The 26,265-nt window shown below is 36.9% G+C and overlaps 1 protein-coding gene across 2 annotated transcripts in view; it reads right to left on the reverse strand.

Annotated features, from left to right (window-relative positions):
- Positions 1-1,729: 1,729 nt before the first annotated feature.
- VWC2 (von Willebrand factor C domain containing 2) overlaps positions 1,730-26,265 on the reverse strand; it is a 148,414-nt gene continuing 123,878 nt past the window's right edge. Inside the window, exons 3-5 of one of the 2 annotated variants that reach the window (XR_005195807.1) lie at positions 18,924-19,319; positions 10,010-10,188; positions 1,730-6,448 (exon numbers count right to left, since the gene is read on the reverse strand). Coding sequence is in view for 1 of the 2 variants with exons in the window: in XM_017500826.2 (XP_017356315.1) it covers positions 19,168-19,319 (152 nt within the window). In the remaining variant the exon portion in view is untranslated. Of the gene's footprint in view, positions 6,449-9,340; positions 19,320-26,265 lie in introns of those variants that run through there. The other variant, XM_017500826.2, reaches the window with a different exon arrangement.

Genomic DNA, 26,265 nt, shown 5'->3' on the forward strand with positions numbered 1-26,265 from the left:
GCTTCCACATTTTCAGGTATCTTTTCAGCAATGCCCTACTCACAATACCAATTGACTGTATTAGTCAGTTCCCACACTGCTAATAAACACATACCCTAGACTGTTATAAAGGAAACAGGTTTAATTGACTCTCATTTCCACGTGGTGGGGAAGCTCTCACAATCATGGCAGAAGGCAAATGAAGAGCAGAGTCACGTCTTACATGGTGGCAGGCAAGAGAGCATGTGCAGCAGAACTCCCCTTTATAAACCATCAAATCTTGTGAGACTTATTCATTATCAAGAGAACAGCATAGAAAAATCTTGTCCCCATGATTCAGTTACCTCCCACAGGGTCCCACCCATGACATTTGGGGATTATTACAATTCAAGGTGAGATTTGGGTAGGACACAGAGCCAAACCGAATCATATGGTTTAAGCCTTTCTAATTGTTGGACATTTTTGTTGCTTCCAAATTTTCACTATTATATGTTGCATTACAGTTGACATCTTCTTAACTTAAAATTTCGTGATATTTTAAAGTTTTTTTTTTATGCTAAATACCCAGAAGTAGAATTGCTAGATTTAGGTATTTCTAATCTTCTGGACCATTTGCCAAGTGTATTTTCTATAGATTATACCAATTTCTAGTACAACCAATGATATATCAGAATATGTATTTTATTGCATGTTTTCCAGTATCATTTTTAAGTCACTCATGTAATGTGATATATGGAAATAGTTTCTTCCTCTATTTTCATTTTTCTGAGCACTAGTGAGGTTTAACATCTCTCATGTAATAATGTTGCTGTTGCTGATGGTAGTTATTTATTGAGTGTTTATTATATGAAAGATATTGTTTGAAACCCATTACATAGATTTTCATATAAGTTTGTGAGTTATTGTTACTCTAATTAGTACATGAGGAAAACGAATCACAATAATTAAATACCTTCCCAGGTTTACATAGCTGGTAAGTGGTGAAGATGTGTCAGTTACAATTTGGTTTTGTGGCAAGATCCTGAGGGCCCTGATTCAGTGGTTCCCTTTAGCTGGTTCAGTGGCTCTACTGCATCCTCCTGACCTTGGACCACTTGTACTCTTGCCCGCCCCCCCCACAGTCCTCAGTGCAGCTTTTGTCCTCATGGTTGCAGGTGCTTTTATCCTCCAGGCCCTTAATTGGCCTTCCATTCAGAAAAAAAATATGAAAAACCCTCTACAGGACTTTTACATTATATTGAATGGAATAATGTCACAGGGTCACCTGATACTATAAGGGAGACGAGAAATTGATAGCTTCATTTTTTTATTCTCATAAATAGAGAAAAGTATTTAAAAGGAGACAAGGACTTTGAATGAGTGTTGAACAGGCCAGTGTCTTTTTCTTACACAAATCATCCCTTTAACCTGTGTGCATTGATACACACCCTTCACATTGCTAACATATACATGTAATGTCCCCATTCTTTTCCCATGTAATACAACTTCAAACTCTCACCCAGTTACTGCATCTCAACTGATGCGTGTTGAGTCACGGATGATATGGAGAAGTTTGCATCAGGTCCAGGGCCCATATGGTCTAGACAGTTTATCCGCCTCTACCTCATAAAATGTGTGAGAAAGTAGAAAGTAACTGATTTAAAACTCCCATGCAGAAAATGAATAAAAGTAAAATACATCTCAGTACTTATCCAGGTGGACAAGATACAGTGAGACCTTCCTGCTATCAGCTTGGTTTAAGTTTTTTGCCTGGTCCCTGGTTCTATCCTGTGTAGTTGTCTTCTTTATTCCTTGCATTCCCCCTTCTGAGGGCTAAACCGTGTTTCAGTTTACTCTCTTTGAGAAGTCAGAGGCCCAAGACACAGGCTGTCATCAGCCACATTTGGATTTTTCTTGGGCCGTACAGTTCTCTTTTGGTGGATTGTGTTGTGTTGTGTTGTGTTGTGTTGTGTTGTGTTGTGTTGTATCATCCTGGTCAAGCGTGGTGACAAAGGATGCAGAGATGCCTCAAGGCCCCAGCTTGTGCTTGCTCTCCTTTGTTCTGCATCCAGTTCATCTTCCTGCAATCCGGGGCATGTTCATATCCTTCCATGGTTATGGACACATTTATGTGGCTTTTTTAGTCAACAAAGAGGCTCAATGCCTAGAGTGTGGAGGACCCTCTGGATTTGGAAGTCAACATTTATTTCCACTGGGCATGGTCCTCCTGCTCATTTCTTAAGTCACTGGAAAGCCTGCCAATTTTGAATGAGGCTCAGAGCATAAACTGGCTCTGCAACCATTCCAGGCCACTGTGAAAGATGCTCTGCACTTGGAAAATGCAACACAGCAGTACAAGCCTGCTCAGAGTATCATGGCAGATAAAGGTTTTGTGTGAACTCTTGGACAGGATACTAGAGGTGAGGATCATAGTGTGAACCTCTGGGATGTTAGAGAAGGCCATGCTATTCTCTGTAGATAACTATTCTCCTTTTGAGAAACAGTTTTTGGATTGGTGCTGGTTCCAGTTTGGGCCAAGTTACTATGTAATCTGAGCTACATCATGAGGTAGGTGTTGTTTAAACCACTGAGGCATGGAGTTGGGTAAGCATAGCAGCACTCTTTTATCCACTGGGAATGGTGTAACAGTGTGTACAAGATTTGGCTCAAGCAGGTCCCGAGGGAGTGGTAAGTTGAACAAACAAGTGGCTCAAACCTTCATGGTTTCTGTTCTTGCCACCCCCATTTCAGCCTACCCCTATGACCTCATGGGGAGTTCTTTATGATATCTGAGCCTCATTTATAGATTGGTTTACACAGTTTGTTGGCAGCAGCCACAAGTAGATAGCCCTACCCACAAGGCTGGTCCTGAAGGAGAGTGGGGAAGAGAAATATCAATAGATGAGGCTTGGAGCAGTACACCACTCTGTCCACCTTGTTGAGAATGAGAGATGACTAGAGGTATGGACCTGCACGGATTCTTAAGCAGTAAGTCAACAATTTGGCCCAGAGGCATAGAAGGGATAAGCTTGGAAATTTGGTAACAGTGTTGTGAGAAAAGTGTATATAATTAGATATCTCCAAACAAGCACACAGCATGTAGGAATGCACACTAATGAGAAGCTCAGCAAATAACCTTAGTAACCCAGTGGACAACATGACTCTGTAGACATTGGTCAACCTCTTTCTTCTTTGCCAAAATGTCATGAACAAAGTGGCCATGAAAATAAAGATGGAAGGTCTGCCTGGTTGCCAAGGCATAATCTAGCTACAGCTCTTCTGCGTGCCCAGTTTTCCAACAGCAGAGTCCACCAAGGAGCCCCCAGTATGGCAACGCTGACCAGAGAGACAGCCAGCCAACTGGTACCAGCTTGATCACATTGGATCAAGTTCATCCTGAGAGGGCCAATGCTGTGTTCATATTGAAATTTGATATAGATTTGCTTTCCCTGACTACAGTATTTCTGCTAAAACCACCGTCTGTAGACTTACTAAATAAATTTATTACTGTCATATTCCTCACAGCAGTGCTACTGACCAGGGAATTCATAGTCAATGATGTGTGGCAGTGGGCTCATATTCATGTAATTCATTGGTTGTTCCATGTTCTCTATTACCTTGTAGCATCTGGAGTAATAGAATGGTGTAATGGGCTGCTGAGGATGCTTATGATGCCAGCTGGGTGACATCATTTAGTTGAGCTACTGTAATCTCTCCTGGGTGTGACTTTTGCTCTGAATCAGCAACGAATAGCAATTTGCCAAATCACCCTCATTGGTTCTATGGCCAATGGTGTTTTTCTAAATATTGTAAGGAGGGCATAGTGGAAGCCCCTAGAACTGTCCCTTCTGATACGACTGTAATATATGGTGCTATTGCTTCCATGATTAAGATTCATGGGTCTCAGAATTGCGCATGGGTTGGAGGGGTGGTGATGGGAATAAATTCTCACTACTACCCTGGATATCTACTAGCAAAACATTTGCTTCCTGTGTCTGTCATTTTGGACTCTGCTAGTTTGGAATTCATACTTCTCAAGGGAGGAATGCTTCCAATAAACTGTAAGCCAGGACTGCCACGTCATGTTGTTGAACCAGCTGGCACCAAAGAGGTTGCTGTACTGGCTGGAGTGATTGATCCTAACCATCAAGGGGAAATTGGGTTCCCATTACACAACAGAGATAGGGAGATGCTTTGTGGCATATCTGAGTACTCCTTTGTCCTGTGGTAAAAGTTAATTGAAGATTACAACACCCAGTATAGGTGGGGCTGGTAATGGCCCGGAATGAAGGTATGGCACCTATCAAAATGTGCTCTCTGACCTTCTGCTATAAGGAGTCTCCGACCGATGGCTGCACTGCTGCACTCTGATTCCACCCTGTTTGCACTGCATCCATGCCTCTAGACTGAGCATAGCAGAGGCCTTCTGTCAGCCTTGCCTGGCTATGCGAGAATTTCCTGTGGCAGCCATGACCGGAGGGCCGCTCCTTCTCAGCCAGTTGCTGCTCAAAGCTAACTGCAGTCTTAAGGCCTTCCCTCTTCCTGCTCTCCTCACGGATTCAGACCTGCATTGTTATCCAGGGGATATCCCAGCCTCTCCTCTCTTCCTTCCCTTTTCCTTTCACAGACATTTTAAACTATCATATATCTCTTACACATCTATTCCTATTTTTTTGACAGTTTCTCAGAGGATTCAAACTAACCCAAGTGATGCCAGGAGCTTCTGGCCTTAGAATATACGCAGTGGGATGGGGCTCTGGGACTCATTCACTGCCCACTCCCTGGGCAAAGAGGGTACCCCTCTGAGTGGCCTGTGTATGTAGGTGTGATGGGTTAGGTCTAAGAAGGGGATAAGGGTACCAGCAAGGACAGCAGAGTTGGCTGACTACTGTTAAATGAAACTGATGCTTTGAAAAGGAATGAGAAACTTAGGGATTTAACAAGATTGAAGACTTTAGGCAAACTTACTGCTAGAAAAAGTGATGGGCAACACAATTAATTAGAAATGTCTAAGCTGTAGGTGGTAGAAGAAAGAATAGAGAAGCTGACAGAATTGGGAATGCTGGAGCTGATAAATTATATGAGGTTAAAAAAAAAAACAGCATTATGCCCCACAGAAGACTCAAGGACACCATTCATGGCACCATCAGGGGCACACTTGTCTAAGCAGCACCAGCGTCACTAAACACCTAATTGGTGGGTTTTCTCTATTGGCCAGGGTTGATGGAAGAAGAGGTAGACATAGTAATGCAAGAACTAGAGGCAGATGGAATGCTTAACTATGGGGCACCAAGTGACTACACACCCAGAACTGCCCATTATGCAGAGTCCACTGACCCAACAGCAGTTCATTCAGGACTGAGTCCAAGCAGGTCCAGAGGGCCCAAGAAAGCTACATTCGCTGACAGATCAAACTCCCAGATCACCCACAATAATCACACCATTTCCCTTCCCCAAGCTTACATGAGGAAAAATTCCAAGCTTGATTGTTGGGTTCTGTCAGTAGGTGAAGCCAAAATTTGACAGTGACTGCCCTGTTTTAGGGGAGATCTAAAAGACAAAGGAGGGGAGAATATGTATAATTCTTAGAGAGCAGCCAATGATGTGGCTGCAGCCGGGGACCTGGGAGGAAAGATGGAAAGACAGGAGACTAGGAGGTCTGAGGCAGAGGCCTGTGGATGGACACAAGTACAAAGTGTGAAGACTTTTCAATCGCATTAGTTAACACTCAGCAGAAAACACATACCTTAAAAGAGACACTGAACAACCAAGTAGGTAATTTTTCCAGGCGATTGGCATTGATCATCTTTCATCATCAGTTCCACCAGAACCCCACCAGACACATGAAGGGAGTGGCCAGGATAGAGCAACGGGGTGATAGATGCACCCAGTAGCATGCTTTCCCAGGCTTGTCTAGCTACCACCACCTCTGAATGTCTAACATTTGTGGAAAAGAGGCCCAGACTGGGTCCCAATATGGCACTGTTCCCCAGAGACACCAGTCATCCACTCAGAAGCAAATTAGTGCCATCTGGCCAGTCTAATGGTTCATCTTTACAGGGATGCATATGTACTCATTGAGTGTGTACATACTATATCTGTATATGTGTTTATGTATATATATACATATATACACGCACATACATATATATACACATCACTACCACCCAGGGGCTAATAGAAGGGCTGATGCCCACACATGGAATTCTGCACAAAAGAACATATGACCAGCACTTAGACCACTTCTCAGCGCAGGAGGTGCAGAAATGGATTAGACATCACCAAACAGGAAGACAGGAGCGCTGCCTGCTTTTATGCCTAGAGGGTGGGTGAGAGACCAGCTCCTGGTGGGCCCATTCAAATCAGAGGTACGTAGTTGTTTACCTGGAGTAGGGTGCACCTAGCCAGAAGGGTTTTTTGCTGTCAGGTCATGCTTTTCCTGTGCTTTGGCTTCTCTCGGAGCGTTTCTGGTCTGTTCCTGCTGGTGGGTCTGGAATTTATGGGAGGCAGTAAGGAAACCATGGAACAGACTCGGGTGTCGTTCCTCAAATTTTGAAGTCCTTGGGCAACCATCTCCTCCTTTCCAACTTCCAGAGATTTTTATGCTTGTTTTTTGCATTATGTCCAGAGTTTTTAGTAGTAAGAGGGAGAACCTGGGAGAAATGGGGCTAATCTATCTTGACAGAACCAGAAGTCTCCCGTAATATAATTTTATTATCTTAACACTTTAAAATATCTAGTGATAGTCCCTCTTCCATTCTATTGTGACTTCTTTGACCTTGGCCTCCTCAGTAGCTGGGACCACAGGTGTGTACCACCTCGCCCATCTTGGAATTTTGTTTCTTATGTGGAGACATTTTATTTATTAATAGTTTTTCTTGTTGAGTTATAGTTTAATTGAATTATCAGGATTTATAATTCACGTAATGTCAATGCTTTATAATGAAACTTTATACCTCAGAGTAAAGTCATTGTTTATAAATTTTCCACATGCTCGTATTTTGTAGCATTTTAATGAAGAATTATGCACCCGTTTACTAGATCAGCTTTGTTAGTTCTATTGTTCAGGTATTTATATCTTTTATGATCATTTTGTCTTCTGTTTATTCCACTACTACATATAACAAATTACCATATGAATTATGGTATGTCTCCTTGCCTTATCAAGATCTAGTGCTTTTACCATTTTATAACCTTATTCTTTTTTTTTTTTTTTTTGAGACGAAGTCTCACTCTGTTGCCCAGGCTGGAGTGCAATGGCAGGATCTTGGCTTACTGCAACCTCTGCTTCCCAGATTCAAGCGATTCTTCCACCTCAGCCTCCCATATAGCTGGGATTACAGGCACCCACCCTCATGCCCAGCTAATTTTTGTATTTTTTTAGAGACAGGGTTTCACCACATTGACCAGGCTGGTCTTTAACTCCTGACATCAGCTGGTCTGCTTGCCTCAAACTCCCAAAGTGCTGGAATTACAGGTGTGAACCACCGTGCCCAGCCTATAATCTTATTCTTTAAAAATGCAGTTGAAATAAAGATATTTTAATGAAATGAAAGCAGAAAAAATTAACACCAGTAGAAATTCACAAAAAGAAATATCAGAAAGTATTCTTCAGGCAGAAGAAAAAGGATTTGCAATGAACGGTGAAGAAAGCAATAAAAAGTAAGAAAATGGCAAATGTGGGGATATGGCTAAATGAATAATGACTATTAGAAGAGGAAGCTTTCAAATTTAAAACACACAGAATTAAGATATATCGAAACAGTAAATATGGTGAGGGAATAGTTAATGCATTGTCTGTAAACATGATAAAACATCAGTAAGTATTAGATCTTAATAAGTCATAGCTGTATACTATATAGGACACTAATTATATGTATGGAATTCTAAGTTGGCAGTTCTTTTCATTCAGCATATTAAAGATGTTTAACTGCCTTCAGAATTCCTTTTCTTATCCAAAGATAAGAATATTAAACATGAATCAAACATTCACAGTTGTCAGAATTCTTTTTTACATGGAATCTGTCTGTTTCCTCTGGCTGCCTTTATGATTGTCATTTTTAATTCCTTTCACTTCACTGTAATGCTGGTACTTGGGAATCCTTTGTTTTATTGTCTGTCATCAACTTTAGAAGGCCATCAGCCATTTTGTTTCTAATTATTGTTTTCCTGCTACATCCTATCCTTTTTCACCTTTTGGAACTTCAACTTACTATTTGCTGCATTGTTTACTCTTATGCATCTTCTATCTGTACTTCTTTTCATTTGATCTGTCTTTAGATTCACTCTTCTCTCTCAAGTTGTTTCTAATCTGTTAAATCCAGTCAACTAAGTTTTTAATTTCAGTTATTACATTTTGCAGTTCGAAATTTTTTTGTTGTCGTTGTTGCTAGGTCAGTTTAGGTTTCTAATCCTCTGCTGAAATTTCCAATTTTGTTCTATGGTCTTTGAATATAGATTTATTTTATATCTGGGTCTGATTATTCTATCATTAGGAGACTGTGATTCTGAACCTATTGTTTCTGCTCTATTTATTTATGTAGCCTCAGATCAGCTGTGCACCTTGAATGCAGCCCTCTGGGGCCACAAACACATATGGAGACGTTACCTGCTTTTGTATACTCAGACTCTAAATTTTGCTCCATTTTTTCCATAAATGTCAAAAAGTGCTATTCAGCTTCACAGCATGCTATTCCAATAGGAAATGTACTCAGGGAAAAATGCTCAGAATGCCAGACTAAACTAATTTGGGCTTTTTCAGCTGTTGGTCTGGTAGGTTTTCCTAAGTATTTAGTTCTCCAGTGGCTACAGGAAGAACTGTCTATTCTGTCCAGCTTTTCCATTTGCCCTTTGTAGGAGGATTGTTCTAAATTGCCTAATCTTCCAGTTCAGGAATGGGAAGTTCTTCGCCTTAAGAAAAAATAATTTTTTGGTTTTAATTTATTTTTTAAAAAGCCTTTCTCCAAGCCAGCGCAGAGGAGCCTCTAGAGTGTTTTCATTTAAAAAAAAAAATCTGAATCTAAGATATTTACTTACTGTTAGTCCATATTTCTAGATATGTGGTTTCATAGTCATTGCATTTACTTTTAGAAATGATGAAGTAGAAATGTATTATCACAGTCAATACCATGGGATATTATATTATAGATGCTACTTCAGTGTACAGCAATGTTCACCTTTCATTTAAATAAGAGAAATCAAAGCTATATATTTGAGTGAGCCTCAAGGATTATGTTTTAAATAACTCAAAGTATTAAAAGCATTTTGAATATTTTTAAATGATGTACATACATTTTATTTATCTTGCTTAATCTACTTTCAAAAGTTGAAATATTTCAAAGGATCATCTTAAATGTGACTCTAACTGGAAGTGCAAAACTCAGTTTAATAAATACTTTATTTTATAAATCAGTTCAATACACATACCCATCCAACAATACATACAAATTAGGCCTAATTATTTAAATTCAGCTCCACATAAAATTAAGGTATTACAAAACATTTTTCTGGTAAATATATATATAAATGGGATAAAAAGTAATATATAAATTATATATGTTAAATTTAAACATGAGGATAGAATATTTTTCAAATGAGCACTGAATTAAATTATTTATTTATTAGAATCTTCCAAATGTTTTAATTTCAATAGTCTCATATTTTCAATGTATTATGTTATAAACACTTTTAATAGACCTGTGCTTTATAAATATTTATCTATTCTAGGCTATGTGTTTTACACATATTCACTCATTTCATCCTCCTAGTGGTTGATACCACTCTCCCCATGTTACCGATGAGCAATCTAAGTTACAGAGAGGTAGGTAACGTGTACCTGATAGATAACCAGCAAGTGGTAGAACTGGGATTAGAATCAGACCTCCAAAGGCCAAAGTCTTTACTGGCAAGTTACATTAAAGCAAATGCATTGCAAACATTTATTGAGAATATTTATGATATAAAAGTTAAAGGATACTCTGGCCTTTGTTTCTAGAGACTGTGTTTCTATACCTATGGAGTAAGGCTCAGGCCAGGGATGGGAACAACTCACCTATGCCATTTAACTCCTATCATCTCTGCTGGAAACCAGACCCATCCTCCAGCCAGCATGTTCTCACCCTTGATTCCTGAAAGCATCATGGGCATTCCCTTTTGATCAGTTTGCTCTCCTCTTTTCCCCTCACTTGAGTTCCCTTTGGTATCTTCAACACTAAGCACAGTGTTCTCCATCTGTCAGATATGCAGGAAAAGTGGTAACTGACGATTTATTAATGGTTACAGTTGTTATGTAAAATTGATGTTTAATAAATTTGCACAGGACATGAACACTTACTGGAAAACTTTCACCTAATAATTTATAAAAACATAACATTGTTCTCAGTCTATAGAAACTGTTTGAAATTTGTAAGTGTAGTAAGTACAGCACTTTAGTACATTGTTCCTACAACAGCCTATTAAAATGAAGACAAAAAGCTATAATTTTACATTCACCGGGTACCTTGTAAAGCATCACACAGACTTGATAAATGATATCATTTAAAATGACTTTTTTTTAAGTTTTCAAATACTGAGTTTATGGAAGAAGTATTTGAAATTATTTTAAAAATTAATTCAAATTATAAATAGTAAACAATTAAATACATATGTGAATATGTATGTGTATTATTCATGCTACATTTATAGCTATATGCAAATAGTTGTGGACTTCATGTAGCTGTACTGACATAGACAAATGAGGATAGCAAACTCGGCCAAGCAGAGTCTCTCCCCGTTCCCCTACGCTCTTCACTGCTTAGCTCCAACTGTCTGTGATTATCTGACTTAAAAGGAATTTCTGGCCAACAATGCATTGCTTCTCTTGTCTTTTGTTTGCTTTGTTTTCTTTTAATCAGACCCTTGCTTATATTTATATCTAGCTTTCCGATCGCAGCGAATTGAAAGAGTAACTGTTTAACCGTTTGTATAGATACATGCATGTACAGAAATATGAGCTGCCAGCTGGAGAATTTACATAATTCTGAGAAATAAATTTAAAGGAAAATTATCTCATCCAAATCCCATTTTCATTATTTTTCTTTTTTTCTTAAGAAAGAGATTTATCATGTATTAAAATTTTTGAGTTTTTAAGTTATAGTTCTTAATATTTTAAATGTTTCACACAAACCTCAGTTTTGCTCTACCCTAAATTTCAACATTTCCATTTTGCTTCTATATCCAAATTAATATCTCTTTTTACTTTCCCTCCTGGTCATTATATAACATGATTTGTCCTCTGAAGTGTAGGTATGCTGTTTATTCTACTAAAAAAAAGTCCATTATGTTTATTTTAAAGACATTTACTTTCTTAGCTTCAATAGAGGGCACATTTTGAATCTCACTTCCGTGTTGCTATTTGTAACAGACATTTTTTAAGGTATCAATTGGCCATAATTAATCTACACCCTACAAAAGGATGTATAGAACACAATGATTTTGTATCAAGCTCCTTTATTGCACTCATGCCTATCTTAAAATGAAAATCTTTCTCTTGAGAGAAAATAGGGTGGGGGTGGGAGCAGTGGATAGACCCGGCCACTGGCGGCTGAGCCCCCTGGGGTCAGGTGGGACAACCTCTGTCCACCCATGACCTTCACCATTGCTGTTATTGTTTGGAGTGGGGACAATCTTTGTTTTTAAGAAATAGCATACACTTTGAAACTACAGGTTTAACATTATATAACATGGGTAGATCACTTTTATAATTAATCTATATTAAATTAAACAGGTTTGTGAGGATTAAATAAAAAATACATGTACAGGGTATATTGGAGAACATAACTAGCTGGAGCAGGCACTTAGTTTTTTATGTCATTAGAACATACAATAGTAACTTCATAATTTTATCACTAGCTACTATGAATCAGGAAACAGCAAAACTTTACTTAAAAGTATATACTGATGTAAGTTAATGACTTTAATGTAAAAGTTCAAAATGGCATGTGATGCCATCACTTTTTTTATTGGTTTAAGGATATCTGCTGGTATACTTGACTCAGAGCTTCGTGGGCCCAAAGACCATATATGGCTTTATCACCCAGGCCTAAACTGCATTTGACATGTAGAACGCAATCAATAAATAGATTGAGTAACACTCATAGCTGCTGTCCAGGGAAGAATATTTGGAAGCAGGCAGAGGTATCCATTCCAGTCCTGACTCTGCCCCATGCAGGACAGCTTTGGAACCAGACAGATTTGGCCTCAGTTCCATCACTGAATTTTTTTTTTTTTTTTTTTTTTGAGACATTGTCACACTCTGTCAATCAGGCTGGAGTGCAGTGGTGCAATCTCCACTCATGCAACCTCTACCTCCTGGGTTTAAGGGATTCTTCTGCCTCAGCCTCCCAAGTAATCAAGATTACAGGCATGCGCCACCATGCCCAGATAATTTTTTTTGTATTTTTAGTAGAGATGGGGTTTCACTATGTTGATCAGGCTGGCCTCAAACTCCTGACCTCAAATGATCTGCCTGCCTTGGCCTCCCACAGGGCTGGGATTACAGGATTGAGCCACTGCACCCGGCCCATCACTGAAATTTGGATAAGTTACCCACCATATGTTGACTTCCACATCAATACAGCAGAGTTGATAAAATGAAGAAATCAGATAAAATAATTCAAAATTTGAAATTGTAGTGTTTGTCATGTAATCATCACCTAATAAACAGCAATTTACTTCTCTTGGCTCCAGAAAAATTGGGTCACAATATTTGGTTATATTTTGTAAATTTCAATGTGACAATCGTATCTAAACAGCCTGATGCTTGACTACTATTTTCAAAAAGAGTAGATTTAGGAATCAAAATATAGAATAAGCATTTAAACTAGGGAGGTCACAACATTTTTGTGAGGAGCTGCTATTTACTTTGACAAGTATCACGATTAGCATTCTAGAATTAGGGATCTGTGTTGCTATTCATTATCTTACTTATGGGTGGTGGGATGAAAGACCATTTTGGAAATTTATGTCTAATTTCTAGAAGTCCCTGGCCTAAACACAAATGGTAAGACTTCAAATCATGATCTCTGGTATAAAGCAGATTTGGATTCTTAACTCAACCCCTCACACACTAGACTGAATCTTAAGGCAGTTTTTAAATTTCCCTGAGCCTATATTTACTTTTCTGCAGCTAAGGTGATAGCATTGCCCACTATTTGGGAGAATTATGAGGTTAAATGTGATAATAAGTGAAGGAAACATAGCATAACTTTTGGCCAATGACATACATTCATTGATTGCTTTAGAATGGCTTTTTAAAACTATGAAACTACTTTGGTAATGTAAAGAACGTTAATAGTTTCATAGGTTTTTATTACTGGATGCTTGTCACTTTTTTTCCATTATAAGAGTTATATGCTTAGGAAAATAATAAACCCTGAACTTTAATAGAAATAAAAATAGAATTGTATTTATTTGACAATGCATATATAAAAGTAAAGGGAATGGAAAAATGAAATCTTTCCATAAAATGTGTTTGGAAACAGTTCTTTTTAAAACATAAATTGCAGAAATTCAAATAATGGAAAATATTAATCATTAAGTAAAATAATGATCATTAAATGTTAATCATATAAATGTACTTTAATGTATGCATTGATCTTAATACAATTAGATACTAAATAAAATTGAGAAATATTTCTACTTACTGAAAATTGAATTAAAAACTAAAGTAGCAATATTTGCAATTGTTTTTAGTCATCAGGCTGTATTCATAATATACTAAATTGACTTTAGGTATATATTTTGATTGCTTTTGATAATTCTGTGCCTATATAATAAGTCAGTCAGAAGCTTTATGTACTTTTCTGAACTTTAAAGGAAGGAGTTAAACAGCATGCATGTCTTAAATCATAAACTACTCATAGGCCAAGCACTGAGAGCACATTTTCATTTACGTTTCCTAATTCTGTTGAAACTTTGGCTGAATACTTTTCAGGGTGATTGTCAGTGTCACTTAATAGTCAATGAAATTTATTCATTTAAAAATTAGGCATTGGAATTAGTTTCTAAATTTGTGTGTTAGGCTAGAATAGCAGGTGCTTTGCAAAATTTAGAGTGAAATTTGACACTGTTGTAAAATATAGACAACCATCACTTTTAAATAGCTATCATTCAGGTTATGGAAGCTACTACATTTCTGTACAAATGACTGAGCTCATTATTTTGTCAGTTCACTAGATACCTATTGAGGTGTTTAATAATATTATTTAGAAAGATTAAAACAGGCAGAAATATTCAATACCACAAATAAAAGGCTAAGAAAATTGTTTTTCAGAAATTAGAAATAAGTAAATAAATATTAAAGCTGTAAACTTGACTTCTTTATCATAAAGGGCCAATGTGTCTTCAATACAAGAAAGTTTCTTCAGCATCAGAAATTTCACACCAAAGGTAATTTTTTTTTCTGACTTGCATCAGAAATGGCCAACAGCTATCAGACTTCATCCTAAAACCACCATGGGGTATTTGGTGTATTTGGTGTGTCTCAGGGTCTGTGACTTAGATATTTGATACTTGCAAGTTAACAGAGAAATCCAAAGACAACTGGGATGGCAAACAGTAATGGGAGCTTTTAGTTGCTCTTTAATATATACATTGTCCTTAAACAAGAATAGTAAATAACTCTGAACTAATAGATTGAATATAACTCAACAAGCCTTTAACATAAAGATATTGGGTGGTTTTCAGGATTGAATGTCTCACAGTCTGAATTAAAGGGATTTGTAAATAATAGAAGCAGCAAGCATAACATTAACTATTATTCAAAATATGGTACGATTTCTAAATTATATGTTAAAATAAGAAATAAAATTAACACTATTACTGGGACATAGAGTGACAATTCATCCAACGAGAACTACAGAAGCCTTCTTACCAGCAGTGGCACTTGAATTAGACATTGAAAATGGCTATTATCTCAACGTGCTGCAGAGGACACTCAGAGCAGGATCTGGGATAGTAGAGACCATGTTTAGAGTATAGTTTCCAGTACCCAGGGCCCAGAGGTTTCACCAGCCACAGGGGCCTGGGTCATAGTGTGGTCCATGATCTAATTGTGAAGACACCAGTCTTCCATGCTGAGGAGGTTGGATGTTATTTTGTGTGTGATTGCAATCCTCAAAATAAAGAATTCAGTTGAAAACTAGATCTACATTTAGAAAACTAAAATAGTAGACTGAAGAGGTTAGTTTGGAGTGAGGATATGGTATAAATAGGCTGTTTAATCTGTGCTGTGGAGCAATGAGAACCTGAGCTTTGGAAGTGGCAGCTGGAATGTGAAAAATATGTACTGTAAAAATGCCCTTATTCCTGAATAAGTAAATTGCTCTCTGTCTATCTAATTCTTCAGAATAGTTACTGATTTTATCAACCATCCACAGACACTACTAGTGAGGAAAAGAAATTGAGTAGGTAAGTAGGTTCAGTAAGAAAGTTAAAAATTATGTTGGCCAAAGAAGCATGTATGTTTTTATCAATGGTGCTTATTTGCACATCTGATACTCTTCTTTTCTTATTACATTGTGTTGGGGAAAAATATGATATTAAAAAGAATAATGAAAAGTAGGATTGATCTCTTGCCCATTGAAGCAAATTTAGCAAATCGTTAGTATTTTTAAAATAATAGTTTTGTGTCAATAGTTTTGTTTATTATATGTTTAAATAGTCCACACTTAATGGATGTAGTTTCCAACAATGCTTGTTTGAAATAGTATATCTTTTGTAAGTTTCAGATAATGTGTACATTTATAAACCCATTTCACTGCTTAAAATAAAAACAGATATTAAAGAAAGATTTGAATTTTCTGATTTGTTAGGACTTTTTAGCCTTGTATAAATGTAACATTTATGTTGGAGAAGTAGAGAGGAGAGTTTATTAGACATACTAATGATGTTACAAACTTAAAACTGTATGAGAATTCTTCTCAGCATGTTTTACTGCACAAAGCAGATGATGAAATTTTAAGTATCAAAAGATTAAAAGTAATACAATCAAATGTAAATTTATTTCAAGGCTTACAGACCCCTTGATGTCAAGGATACTGTGCCTCTCCATCTGCACTAGCTGCAATATTATAGCAAGGCTTGACCAGGCTCAAGTGCATCTAATGCTTGTTGCATGCAGGGATGAGATACAAGTTTTTGAGCTGACTTTACTCAAGACTTCTGGGAAATGTCAATAAAAAGTATTGTTAATCCACCCAACAAGTAAGTATCCTGTGACTGAAAGAATGAATTTAACTTGAAAACCTCTAAGACATCAGATAACTTCCAGAACCATTGTATTGCTTACATGAGTAGCTTTATACTTTTAGATCTAAATATAGTTGAAAAATTTGAAATAAATTCATTAATACATTTGTAAGCACGCTTCAGTTTATTAACTTGAATATATCATTTAACAATTATTAGGTACTTATAGAGCAGACCTATTTGAATTTTAATGATTATGGCTTTTCCAGAACTTCCATACTTGAATTCTGAGGCCCCCTTTTCTGTGCTTCTCCAAACCATATTATTTTGAAATCGAGTAACTTATACTTTCCTCTTTTTATTGGGCAGTTATTGAAGTTAGCATATTTATTCACTAGAACAGGTTTGTTGTTGATAATCTCAGCAAAGAGTTCTTTGACAACAGAGGAGAGGAAAATAGAATGTCTGAGATAGCTGTACAGTTGTGAAAGTCTAACTGCAAGAAGAAATTGGTCTTGGACAAAAATGAAAATAATGCCATTATTATTAATGAGTATGTGCAGTGTCATCAATCCAAGTTCTTCCATGGGTTTGGTTTATGTAGTATTTCTATGAGGAAAGAGAAATGAGGGGTTGAAATCAGAGATGGAGAGGGAACTCTGGTGTAGTAACAGCCACTGAGCTTCAGCTCTTAGGAGTATGTGCCTATGACCGTGCAGGTCACACTAAGTTTAGAACAAGTGAATTAGTTAATTTCCCAAGATGATATTATGTTCGTTCTCTCTATATGCAACAAAATACTAGGTTTTCTGAAATTCTCACAGCATTGAAAATACCATTGCAATGATTTCAGAGTTCATCATCCATTCTGGTAGGAATTATTATTAAGGGAAACAGGAAGTCTTTGAGCCACATGGACTTAGGAGTCTTTAATTGCATCATGCAAATCAAAGAATAAAGAGGTTACTAAGGGTCACCTACCCATGGGGGCTAGGGTCATTTATTAGCAAAATGACAATTTTAAATAGCTGTCTCTAACAATCCATCCTTGAATAAAGGAGGGATGGCCAATGTCTAGCAGTCTTTAATAATAAAGGTTAAATTTTGGAAAGCTGATTACAGCTGAGAGCAGTTAGCTAATAATTTCCCTGAGTAGTTTCATGAAGCCTATGTACCGGTAGTCCCTTTGGCTCAAGATGTTCTTTATGAACAAGATAAAAAGTAAATGATTATATGTAAATGTTTTGATGACTCAGTCAGAGGAATCTTTATATTTACTAAGTTTCACAACAGTTTAATTTTTCAATTATGATAGATGTATCTGTTTTTCTCAAATATTTTTCAGTCTTTAATGATTGAATTTTTTATATAATAATTTTTTTCATGCTCTCTATCTTCTCTTTAGGATGTCTCTCTAATCTCCATTTTCTGATCTCTTAGTTTGGCTCCTAACACAATACATTATAATTACCTATACTTCTATGCCAGAGGCCAAAAGTCCAAGAAGGCAAGAAATCAAGCCTTATTCCCTTGTTGCCATCACAAGTGCTTTGTACTTAATAGGTTCTTAATGAAAAATTTTAGAATAAACAAAAATATGGAAAATCCCTTTAAAGGCTTCAAATAATGATTATGTATATTTTAATCCTTTAGAGACATGAATAATGATGATAGTGTTGCTTTTTTTTATCCTACACCTATTAAGACTCCAATTACCTCTTTCACAACGCATCCTATGTTGATATGATTGATAAAGATACAACTATTTTCTAATATGCCTTGATTAGATTAGCAGGATTTGGCAGTGGCTTTTTATGTTCTCTGTCCAAGTGAAGAGAAAAGAAGTTGGTTTGGAATTATATCATAACTACAGGAAAGTTGTGTAGTACAGTTGGCCTTCAGACTTGTTTTAACAGAAGAACTTTCTCACTCTGCATGTGAAGGGTGGCTAATTCAACATTATCAGTCAGGATTTTACTGTGTACTTTATGGAGGATAGATGACTCATTCTGATGACAAATATGATTCCAATGAACTGAGAGCTGAGATATCTGTAGCACATTTAGGTTTCAAGTATATAAATTTGTTCAGGAGTTCGATTTTCGTTGATTCTCCTGGGAGAATCAAAGGACTCCTCCCCGATTTTGTTGCCTGCTTCAGCTTGATGGAACAGTAATGCAAATTTTCCAGCCTATATTCCTCAATTTAGGGAATGAATTAAAATTATATTTAGAAGAGAAAGTAATGTAAATAAGAATGAAATACATATGTGTTTACCTATGGTCTACAATACAGGAGCTTAGGGGAAAGAACTGAGAAAGTGTGAGTTTGTGATCTTTACACCTGCATTTCACAAATGACTAAGAATGAAGCAGATAAAAGCAGTATATTATTGTAAGAAGGAAGGAAATATATTTATGTGAAATAGACTAAATTTTCTAAGGATCAACTTTAGATATACGTCTGTAATTAAATAGAATTTAAACAGGGTTTCAGTGGAAATTGGTCTAAGATCTTATGATCCATTCATGGGTGACTGCCCTGTGAAAATGTGCAGGGGGAACATACATTCCCGGGTGATAGAATCAGAACTGAAAAAGATATGCAGGTACACAGTGAGGATGGTTGACAACACAGCATTTTTAATCTGTATCTATAGAAAACACTTATATAAGCTCTCTAATGGAGGGATTATAGAAATACATTTAATATATAATAGTGTACTTTTGTGTACTTACTGTGAAAATAGCACATTTATTTAGAGAGGGATTTTATGCCCAAAGTTCTCGTTGATGTTTTGAAATATATCCATTTCCTTCTGTTGTAGTAACTGTTATCAAGAAAAGCAAAAGGACCAACAATTTTCCATTATTCCTCATTAAAAGTCTTCTCTCCTTTGCTTGATATTTCCCAGAGTCATCTAGAATGTTCTCGTCAGTAAAATGTTCTAGAAAAAGTCAGAGTCTGTGTTCTGGAAAGGGTCTACATTTGCCTGCATTCATGTCTTGTGCACATGGCCTGCCGCTCAATTCTCCATGTGCCTTCCTCGTAAGTACAGTGGCATATGGTGCACTCGTCAGTCTTCACTTCTCTGCCAGCAGGGATGACAGCAGTTTCTGCAAAGCAGTTTGGACCTGAAATGCAGAAAAATGTTTTATACTGTATGTGCACATAAATATCTAATGTTTATAATTAGGTATTAAGCATTACAATAAATACATATAAATATATATGTGTATATATATTTTTGTTTGTTTGCTTGCTTCTGAGATGGAATCTCGCTCTATTACCCAGGCTGGAGTGCAGAGGCACCATCTTGGCTCACTGCAACCTCTGCCTCCTGTGTTCAGGCAATTCTCTTGCCTCAGCCTCTCAAGCAGCTAGGATTACAGGCACGTGCCACCACGCTCAGCTAATTTTTGTATTTTTAGTAAAGACGGTTTCACAATGTTGGCCAGGCTGGGCCTCAACTTCTGACCTCAAGTGATCCACCCTCCTTGGCCTCCCAAAGTGCTGGGATTATAGGAATGAGCCACTGCACCCAACCAACAGTACATATTTTATTCAGTTTCCTTTATGAAGGACAGTGGCAAAATTATAATTTCAGTAATATGAAATACTTTTTTTCTGAAATGAAACAAATGTCATGTAAAATTTTTATAAGAGACAACACTGTGACCCATTAACTATTCCATTTTGGAGCTAAAATCTGCAACCATTTGATTTAATTAATTCTAAATAATCACAGAAAAAAGTATAACTAACTGGGACCTTCAAAGAACCAGTCTTCTTCAGGACACTTTTGGCAGAGATACCCTAAAACAAGCAAACTCCTTGAAGTGACATAAATACAGTGTATCTTCCTGGCCTGGAGCAGGTTTTCAGACATTCCCATACATTACAATGGCCTGGAGAGCTGCTGAAAACAGTGGCTGCAGGTCCCACCCCCAGTGTTTGTGACTCACTAGGTTTGGGATGGGGCCTGAGAATTTGCCTTGATGAATTCTCAGGTGATGCGGATGCTGCTTGTTTGGGGACACACTTTGAGAAGCATCGTCTTAGTGTGTTGCAGGAGTATATCTTTCACAATCTTCCATGAGAACTGAGGATCTCTGTAATTCTCAGTCACTACTACATCAGCTATAACATATCAGCCAACAGAGGCGTCATATCTGTACTTTATGTTAAGATCAAGGACATGGAGAGATGAGTATCAGAAAGAATTCCAATGTTAGTTAAAACACATTTTTTTTTTAGAAAGATTAATGGCTTTCTGTTACGGCTCATACCTGTACACCTCATTCAGCTATGAGCAACTACTCTGCCTCTACACCTCCCTCTAAAATTCAAACACCATTAATTACTGCATCCTAAATAAAGGCCCTCAACTTTTATCTTCAACAGTTTGCAAAATTCTTATTCTTCCCCTTCTTTGCTTCTAATGTCTTTGATAATGTGCTCACAACCAAAATGTGTTTAATTATAATGCGTGAAGTCATCAAAGAGATGAAAAATGTCCATCTGCAAAATTTTAAAAAATAAATTAATGCAGCAAACTCCAGGATAACAGCCGGCCTTTGAATAATTCTAAGCACAATAACTCATGCTCTGTGTTGGTGGTTTTCCAGTTTGCCGAGGAGGTGGAGAGCCCCCATTTCTGGAGGCCAAGCTCTGCACATGGCTCCCTGCTTGCATGTGCCCCCTTCTCCCTCCCTGAACTCTGTTTCCTTTTCTGTGTTGTGTTTGAGACAGGGTCTTGCTCTGTCACCCAGGCTGGAGTGCGTTGGCATGATTGTGGCTCACTGCAGCCGCTTTAACCTCCTGGGCTCAAGGGACCCTCCCACCTTAGGCTCCCAAGCAGCTCTGGTCACAGGAGCACAGCACCACATCTGGATAACTTAAAAAAAATTTTTTTTTGTAGAGATGAGGTGTTTCTGTTTCCCAGGCTGGTCTCAAACTCCTGGGCTCAAGCAATCCTCCCTCCTTGGCCTCCCAAAGTGCTGGGACTACAGGAATGAGTTGCCACGCCCAGCCCTGAACTTTTCTTTTTGTCCCCTGTTCAGACACTGCCCTAAGATTCTGCCCTTGAACTCTTCACTTCTCTTTCAGAGAACCCAAAGTTTTAACAATCATTCGTTTGGCGATGACTCCCAAATTATAGTTCCAATTGTACTTTCTCACTTGAGCTCCAGTCCTGTGTTTCCAGGGGGCCAGTACCTGCATTTCTTGAAGACACCCAATTTATGATGTCTGGGCCCAGTGTCTCTCCTGTCTGCCACCCAAGGAGCAGTATTTATGTTTAAGACATGAATTAGCTTTGGTGAATTTTAAAGACTTTAAATTCAAGAGCCCTCCCCACTCAGTGGCCCCAAAAATGATATTCTAGTCCTCCCTGCACTCCACCCCACCCCACACAACTGGCTACCACACTTGGCTGCTGTCTCCCTTGCTCTGCAATGCATTTTCCTTAGTCCATAAGGCCAGCAGTGCCACAGTGACCATTTGGATGGAGCTTATGTATAAAAATTTCCCTAATTGGTCACATTTGGCTCACACTCTCTTTGGCATGCCATTTTTTTCTGTATCATCCTTTTTTGCAGAGGTAAATTTGAAAATACACTCTGCTTTTATTTCATCCTAATATCTGTCAGTGTGCTTTGCACAGAGAAGCCACACCATCATTGCCCAGAAGACCTGTATCCTTAGATACAGATAATGACAGGTAAAAATCTCCAGACAAATCTGGATTAAAAATTTGTTACTTAATAGTGATGTGATCTTGGACTAATTAAATTAATTATTGTGTGCCTTAATGGGAATAATAAGACCTCAAAGGGCCTCATGAGGGCTAAACTGGATAATACATTTTACCTGTCCTGTTGTTCTACAAATGCTAGAAAAAGTCTTTACCTGAATTAATCTTTCTATGTCAGCGCAATAGTCTGTAACGAGTTTTCTTAAATCATTCTAAGTTTAACTCTTCATTTTGTATTTTACTGTAGAATATAAAACCTTTATTTTTCAGCGTTTGGCAACATATTGAAGTCTTTATTCTTTTTGATGTTCAGATTGTCCAAAATTTGGCTAATGGGAGGCCTGGACTTCAAGCTAGCTCTCATGTCTTTTTAGCACACTCCTTTGATCATTAAAAGCTTCTTTCATTTCTGAACTAAGAAGATATCTTCAGCTCAGCTTGCCCATATCTGTAATTAGCCTTCTCTCTTCCTTTTGGTGGAGAATATATTTAGAACGAAGATCTGGCCATCACATATAGTATACTGAAGTGGCATTTCTAGGCCTTCTCAGTGGGCACAGATAGGAACACATACAAACACACATAACACACACACTTCAAAAAAATTATAAATTCACAGTATTAATTATAATTCAAAAATGTTCTTCTTAGATTTGTGTATGTGTAGCTCTTCTCATTTTTTATTTGCTTATCGTATTTAGATTTTAATTATATATCTCATTTTACACTAAGAGTGGAAACCAAAAATAAAATTGTAAGTCCTTCAACCAATTGAATGGACTCCTCCTTGTGGACAAGGGCATTCCAAAGTTAATCTGAAAAGCTAGCTCAGGCCATGATGGGATGCAGGCCTTGAACGTGCCTCATTATAACCTCCTCCCTTTGGAATTCAGGCATAGCTGACCAGCTTTACCATTATAATAGAGATCTTAAAACTGATAAAACAGAATTTTTGTAGCACTGAGACACCAAATTCCAGCCTGGCACTAGTGTTGGCATCACATGACAGACAGCAGGCTGAAGAAATAGATGTATTTTATTCCAAAATACATTTCTTTGACATATTTTGAAATGGCCCTGCAAAGCTATCTCTTGTGGGGAAAATCTGCATTCTGTAGAATCCCCTTCCCTTTCTAGGTCTTTTCCCTCATCCAAGAGAGAATTAATTATGAGTCTGGCACCTTTATAGGTCTGATAAGAGCTCTGAAGCCTGCTACCTGGAGCTTCATCTGTGGTCTCCACAACCCCTTATCTTAACCCAGACATTCCTCTCTATTGATTCCAGGTCTTTATTTAATAGCTCTTTTAAGCAATTGTCAATCAGAACATCTTTGAATACACCTACAACCAGGAAGCAGCTCCCATTTCCACCCTCAGTTTTGAGTTGTCCTGCCTTTCAGGAAAAAACCAATATATACATTACATGTATTGATTGATGTCTTATGTCTCTGTAAAATGTATAAAGCCAACCTGTGCCCCAATCACCTTGGACACACATTCTCAGGCTCTCCTGGGACTGTGTCATGGGCCATGGTCATTCATATTTGGCTCAGAATAAATCTCTGCTAATATTTTACAGAGTTTGACTTTTTTTGTTGATGGACTCTTGTTTATTAAAATCCTGAATATATTTGCCTATGTTTATCCTAATTCTGTAAAGCAATTTAAAAATTACAATATAAATGTCATTCCTAGTAAATATATATGCATATATATTATATATATACATATATATATATATAATATATATATGTATATATATAAATAATGACATGCCTCATTATAACCTCCTCCCTTTGGAATTCAGGCATAGCTGAACAGCTTTACCATTAAAATAGAGACCTTAAAGCTGACAAAACAGAATTTTTGTAGCAATAAGACACCAAATTCCAGCCTGACTCTAGTATTGGAATCACATGAAAGACAGCAGGTGCCATATATATATTGCACCCATAAGCAGGTGCAATATATATATAATATTATATATATATTGCACTTCTTATAGTCAGCATATTTTGCTCAAAAGTCACTAATCTCTTCTCTGTGTGGTTGTATTATCACTGGCATACAGAGTTAGGTCCATCTGTTCCCATTTATCTTCTCCATTTCATTCCTGTTCTGTTACCTCCCACCTCCAGCCATTCTGTCCATCATTTTCAGTGATTTCTAATTTATCCTTCTAGTGTAACATTTTAAGAATAAGCAAATTATTTCCTCATTTTTCTTTCACAAAAGATAACATACTTCTTAATGCTATGTACTTTGCTTTTTTTCACCTAAAAACGTGTCCTAGCTTATCACTCCACATCAGTACGCAGACTCAGTCCTTGTTCTTTGCAGCCCCACTGTGTGCCTTCACTGTTGTTTATTCAACTCGGGTCTATTGATGGGCCATTTGAAATGGGTCCCCCTGCATTTAGGAAACATATAAACGCCTAGCACATTTTTAAAATCTGCTTCAGGAAAGAAAGAGATATAAAAATTGTTGGAATTTATTAATAAAGCCTGTATTCATGAGGAAAACAAAAAGCCAGTGAAAATACCAAATGTTAAAATGATTTAAAACACACAATCCTAGAGGCAGAAAGCAACAATTTACAAGCTGTTTCACATAAGAAAGTTGGTTTTATACACTTTCAAATATACTTATATAGAGATTTATATCTTTATCGTTGCTAAATGACTAATGAGAAGAAACACTGATTCTGGGTTTTTCTTGAGTCACAACCTCAAGAAAACTTGGGGTGAAGGCGACACAAGCATTTGGACTTCAGATGTTTGTCCCCCATGGATGTGATTTTAAAAAAAGAATAATTCTTGATAAGAATTGTATAATAATATGATTTATTAAATTTTTGACAGTTAATATTTACTATATTCTTTAGCTCCTCATTCCTTTTTGAATTTTTTGTCTTTATTATTAACTAGTTACTTTGTTACTCGAAATGGGTTCTAATCCACACCCCAAGTGAGGGTTCTTGGATGTCATGCAAGAAAGAATTTGTGGCAAGTTCATAGAGTAGTTGTGATGTATAATTATTTTTACACATTGTTGGGTTCAATTTGGTAACAGTTTGTTGAGGATTTTTGCATCTATATTCTTAAGAAATATTGGTCTTCAGTTTTCCTTTCTTGCAGTGTCTTTGGTTTGATATTAGGGCAACACTGAAAGAAACTATAAAATATTGACATCATTTCTTCATTAAATGTTTGGTAGAATTCACCAGTGAACCCATCTGGGCCTGGTGCTTACTGTTTTGGAAAGATGTTAATTATTGATTATATCTCATATATATATGAGCTCTATATGAGGAAAAGATATATGTATATATATAGAGAGAGATCTCATATATATATATATATATATATATATATATATACACACACACTTTATGTAAGCTTATATATAACAGAAATGAATGACAGCAATGGGACAATGTATAAAAGATATAATCTTTTCCTCATATAGATCTCATATATATTTTGCTAATTTTATACCTAAGTATTTCATTTTGGGGGTAGTAATATAAATGTATTGTGTATTTAGTTTCAAATTACAGTTGTCATTTGCTAGTATACAAGAAAGTGATTGAATTTTGTCTATTGACCTTGTATACTGCAATCTTGTTTATTAGTTCCTGAAGTATGTACAAGATTTATATATATACACACAGACACACACTTCAGGAACTAATAAACATATACACACACACACACACACACACACACCTATTTGTAGTATCTTTTTCGCTTTGTGTAAGCTTTGGCAGATCGTGTCTTTCAAAAATTGGCTCATTTTATTTAGATTATTAAATTTGCAGGAATGGGGTTGTTTGTAGTATTTCTTTTATTATCCCTTTGATGTCCATGGGGTATGTAATGATGTCCTGTCTTTTGTTTCTTATATCAGCAATTTGCATCCACTTTTTTGTTCTTAGCTTGGTGAGATACTTAGCACTTTTGTTAATCTTTTCAATAATTAAGCTTTCTCTATAGAAGCTCTATAAAGCTTTCTCAATAATCAGTTTTCTCTATTGCTTTCTTAATTTCAAATTTATTGATTGCTGCTCCATTTCTTATCCTTTCTTTCCTTCTGCCTACTTTGAAATTAATTTGCTCTTTTTCTTGTTTCTGATGGTGGAAGCTTAGATTATTGGTTTTAGATTTCTTCTTTGATAATTATTCATTCAATGCTACAAATGTCCCTATAAGCCTTGCTTTCACTGTATCCCATAAATATTGGTGTTTTCATTTTAATTTCATTTAATATATTTTTAAATTTCTCTTGAGACTTTTTCTGGGCTCCATGTGTTATTTTTAAGTGT

This window comes from Cebus imitator, unplaced genomic scaffold (genome assembly GCF_001604975.1).
Source record: "Cebus imitator isolate Cc_AM_T3 unplaced genomic scaffold, Cebus_imitator-1.0 Scaffold272, whole genome shotgun sequence".
Classification (NCBI taxonomy): Eukaryota; Metazoa; Chordata; class Mammalia; order Primates; family Cebidae; genus Cebus; species Cebus imitator.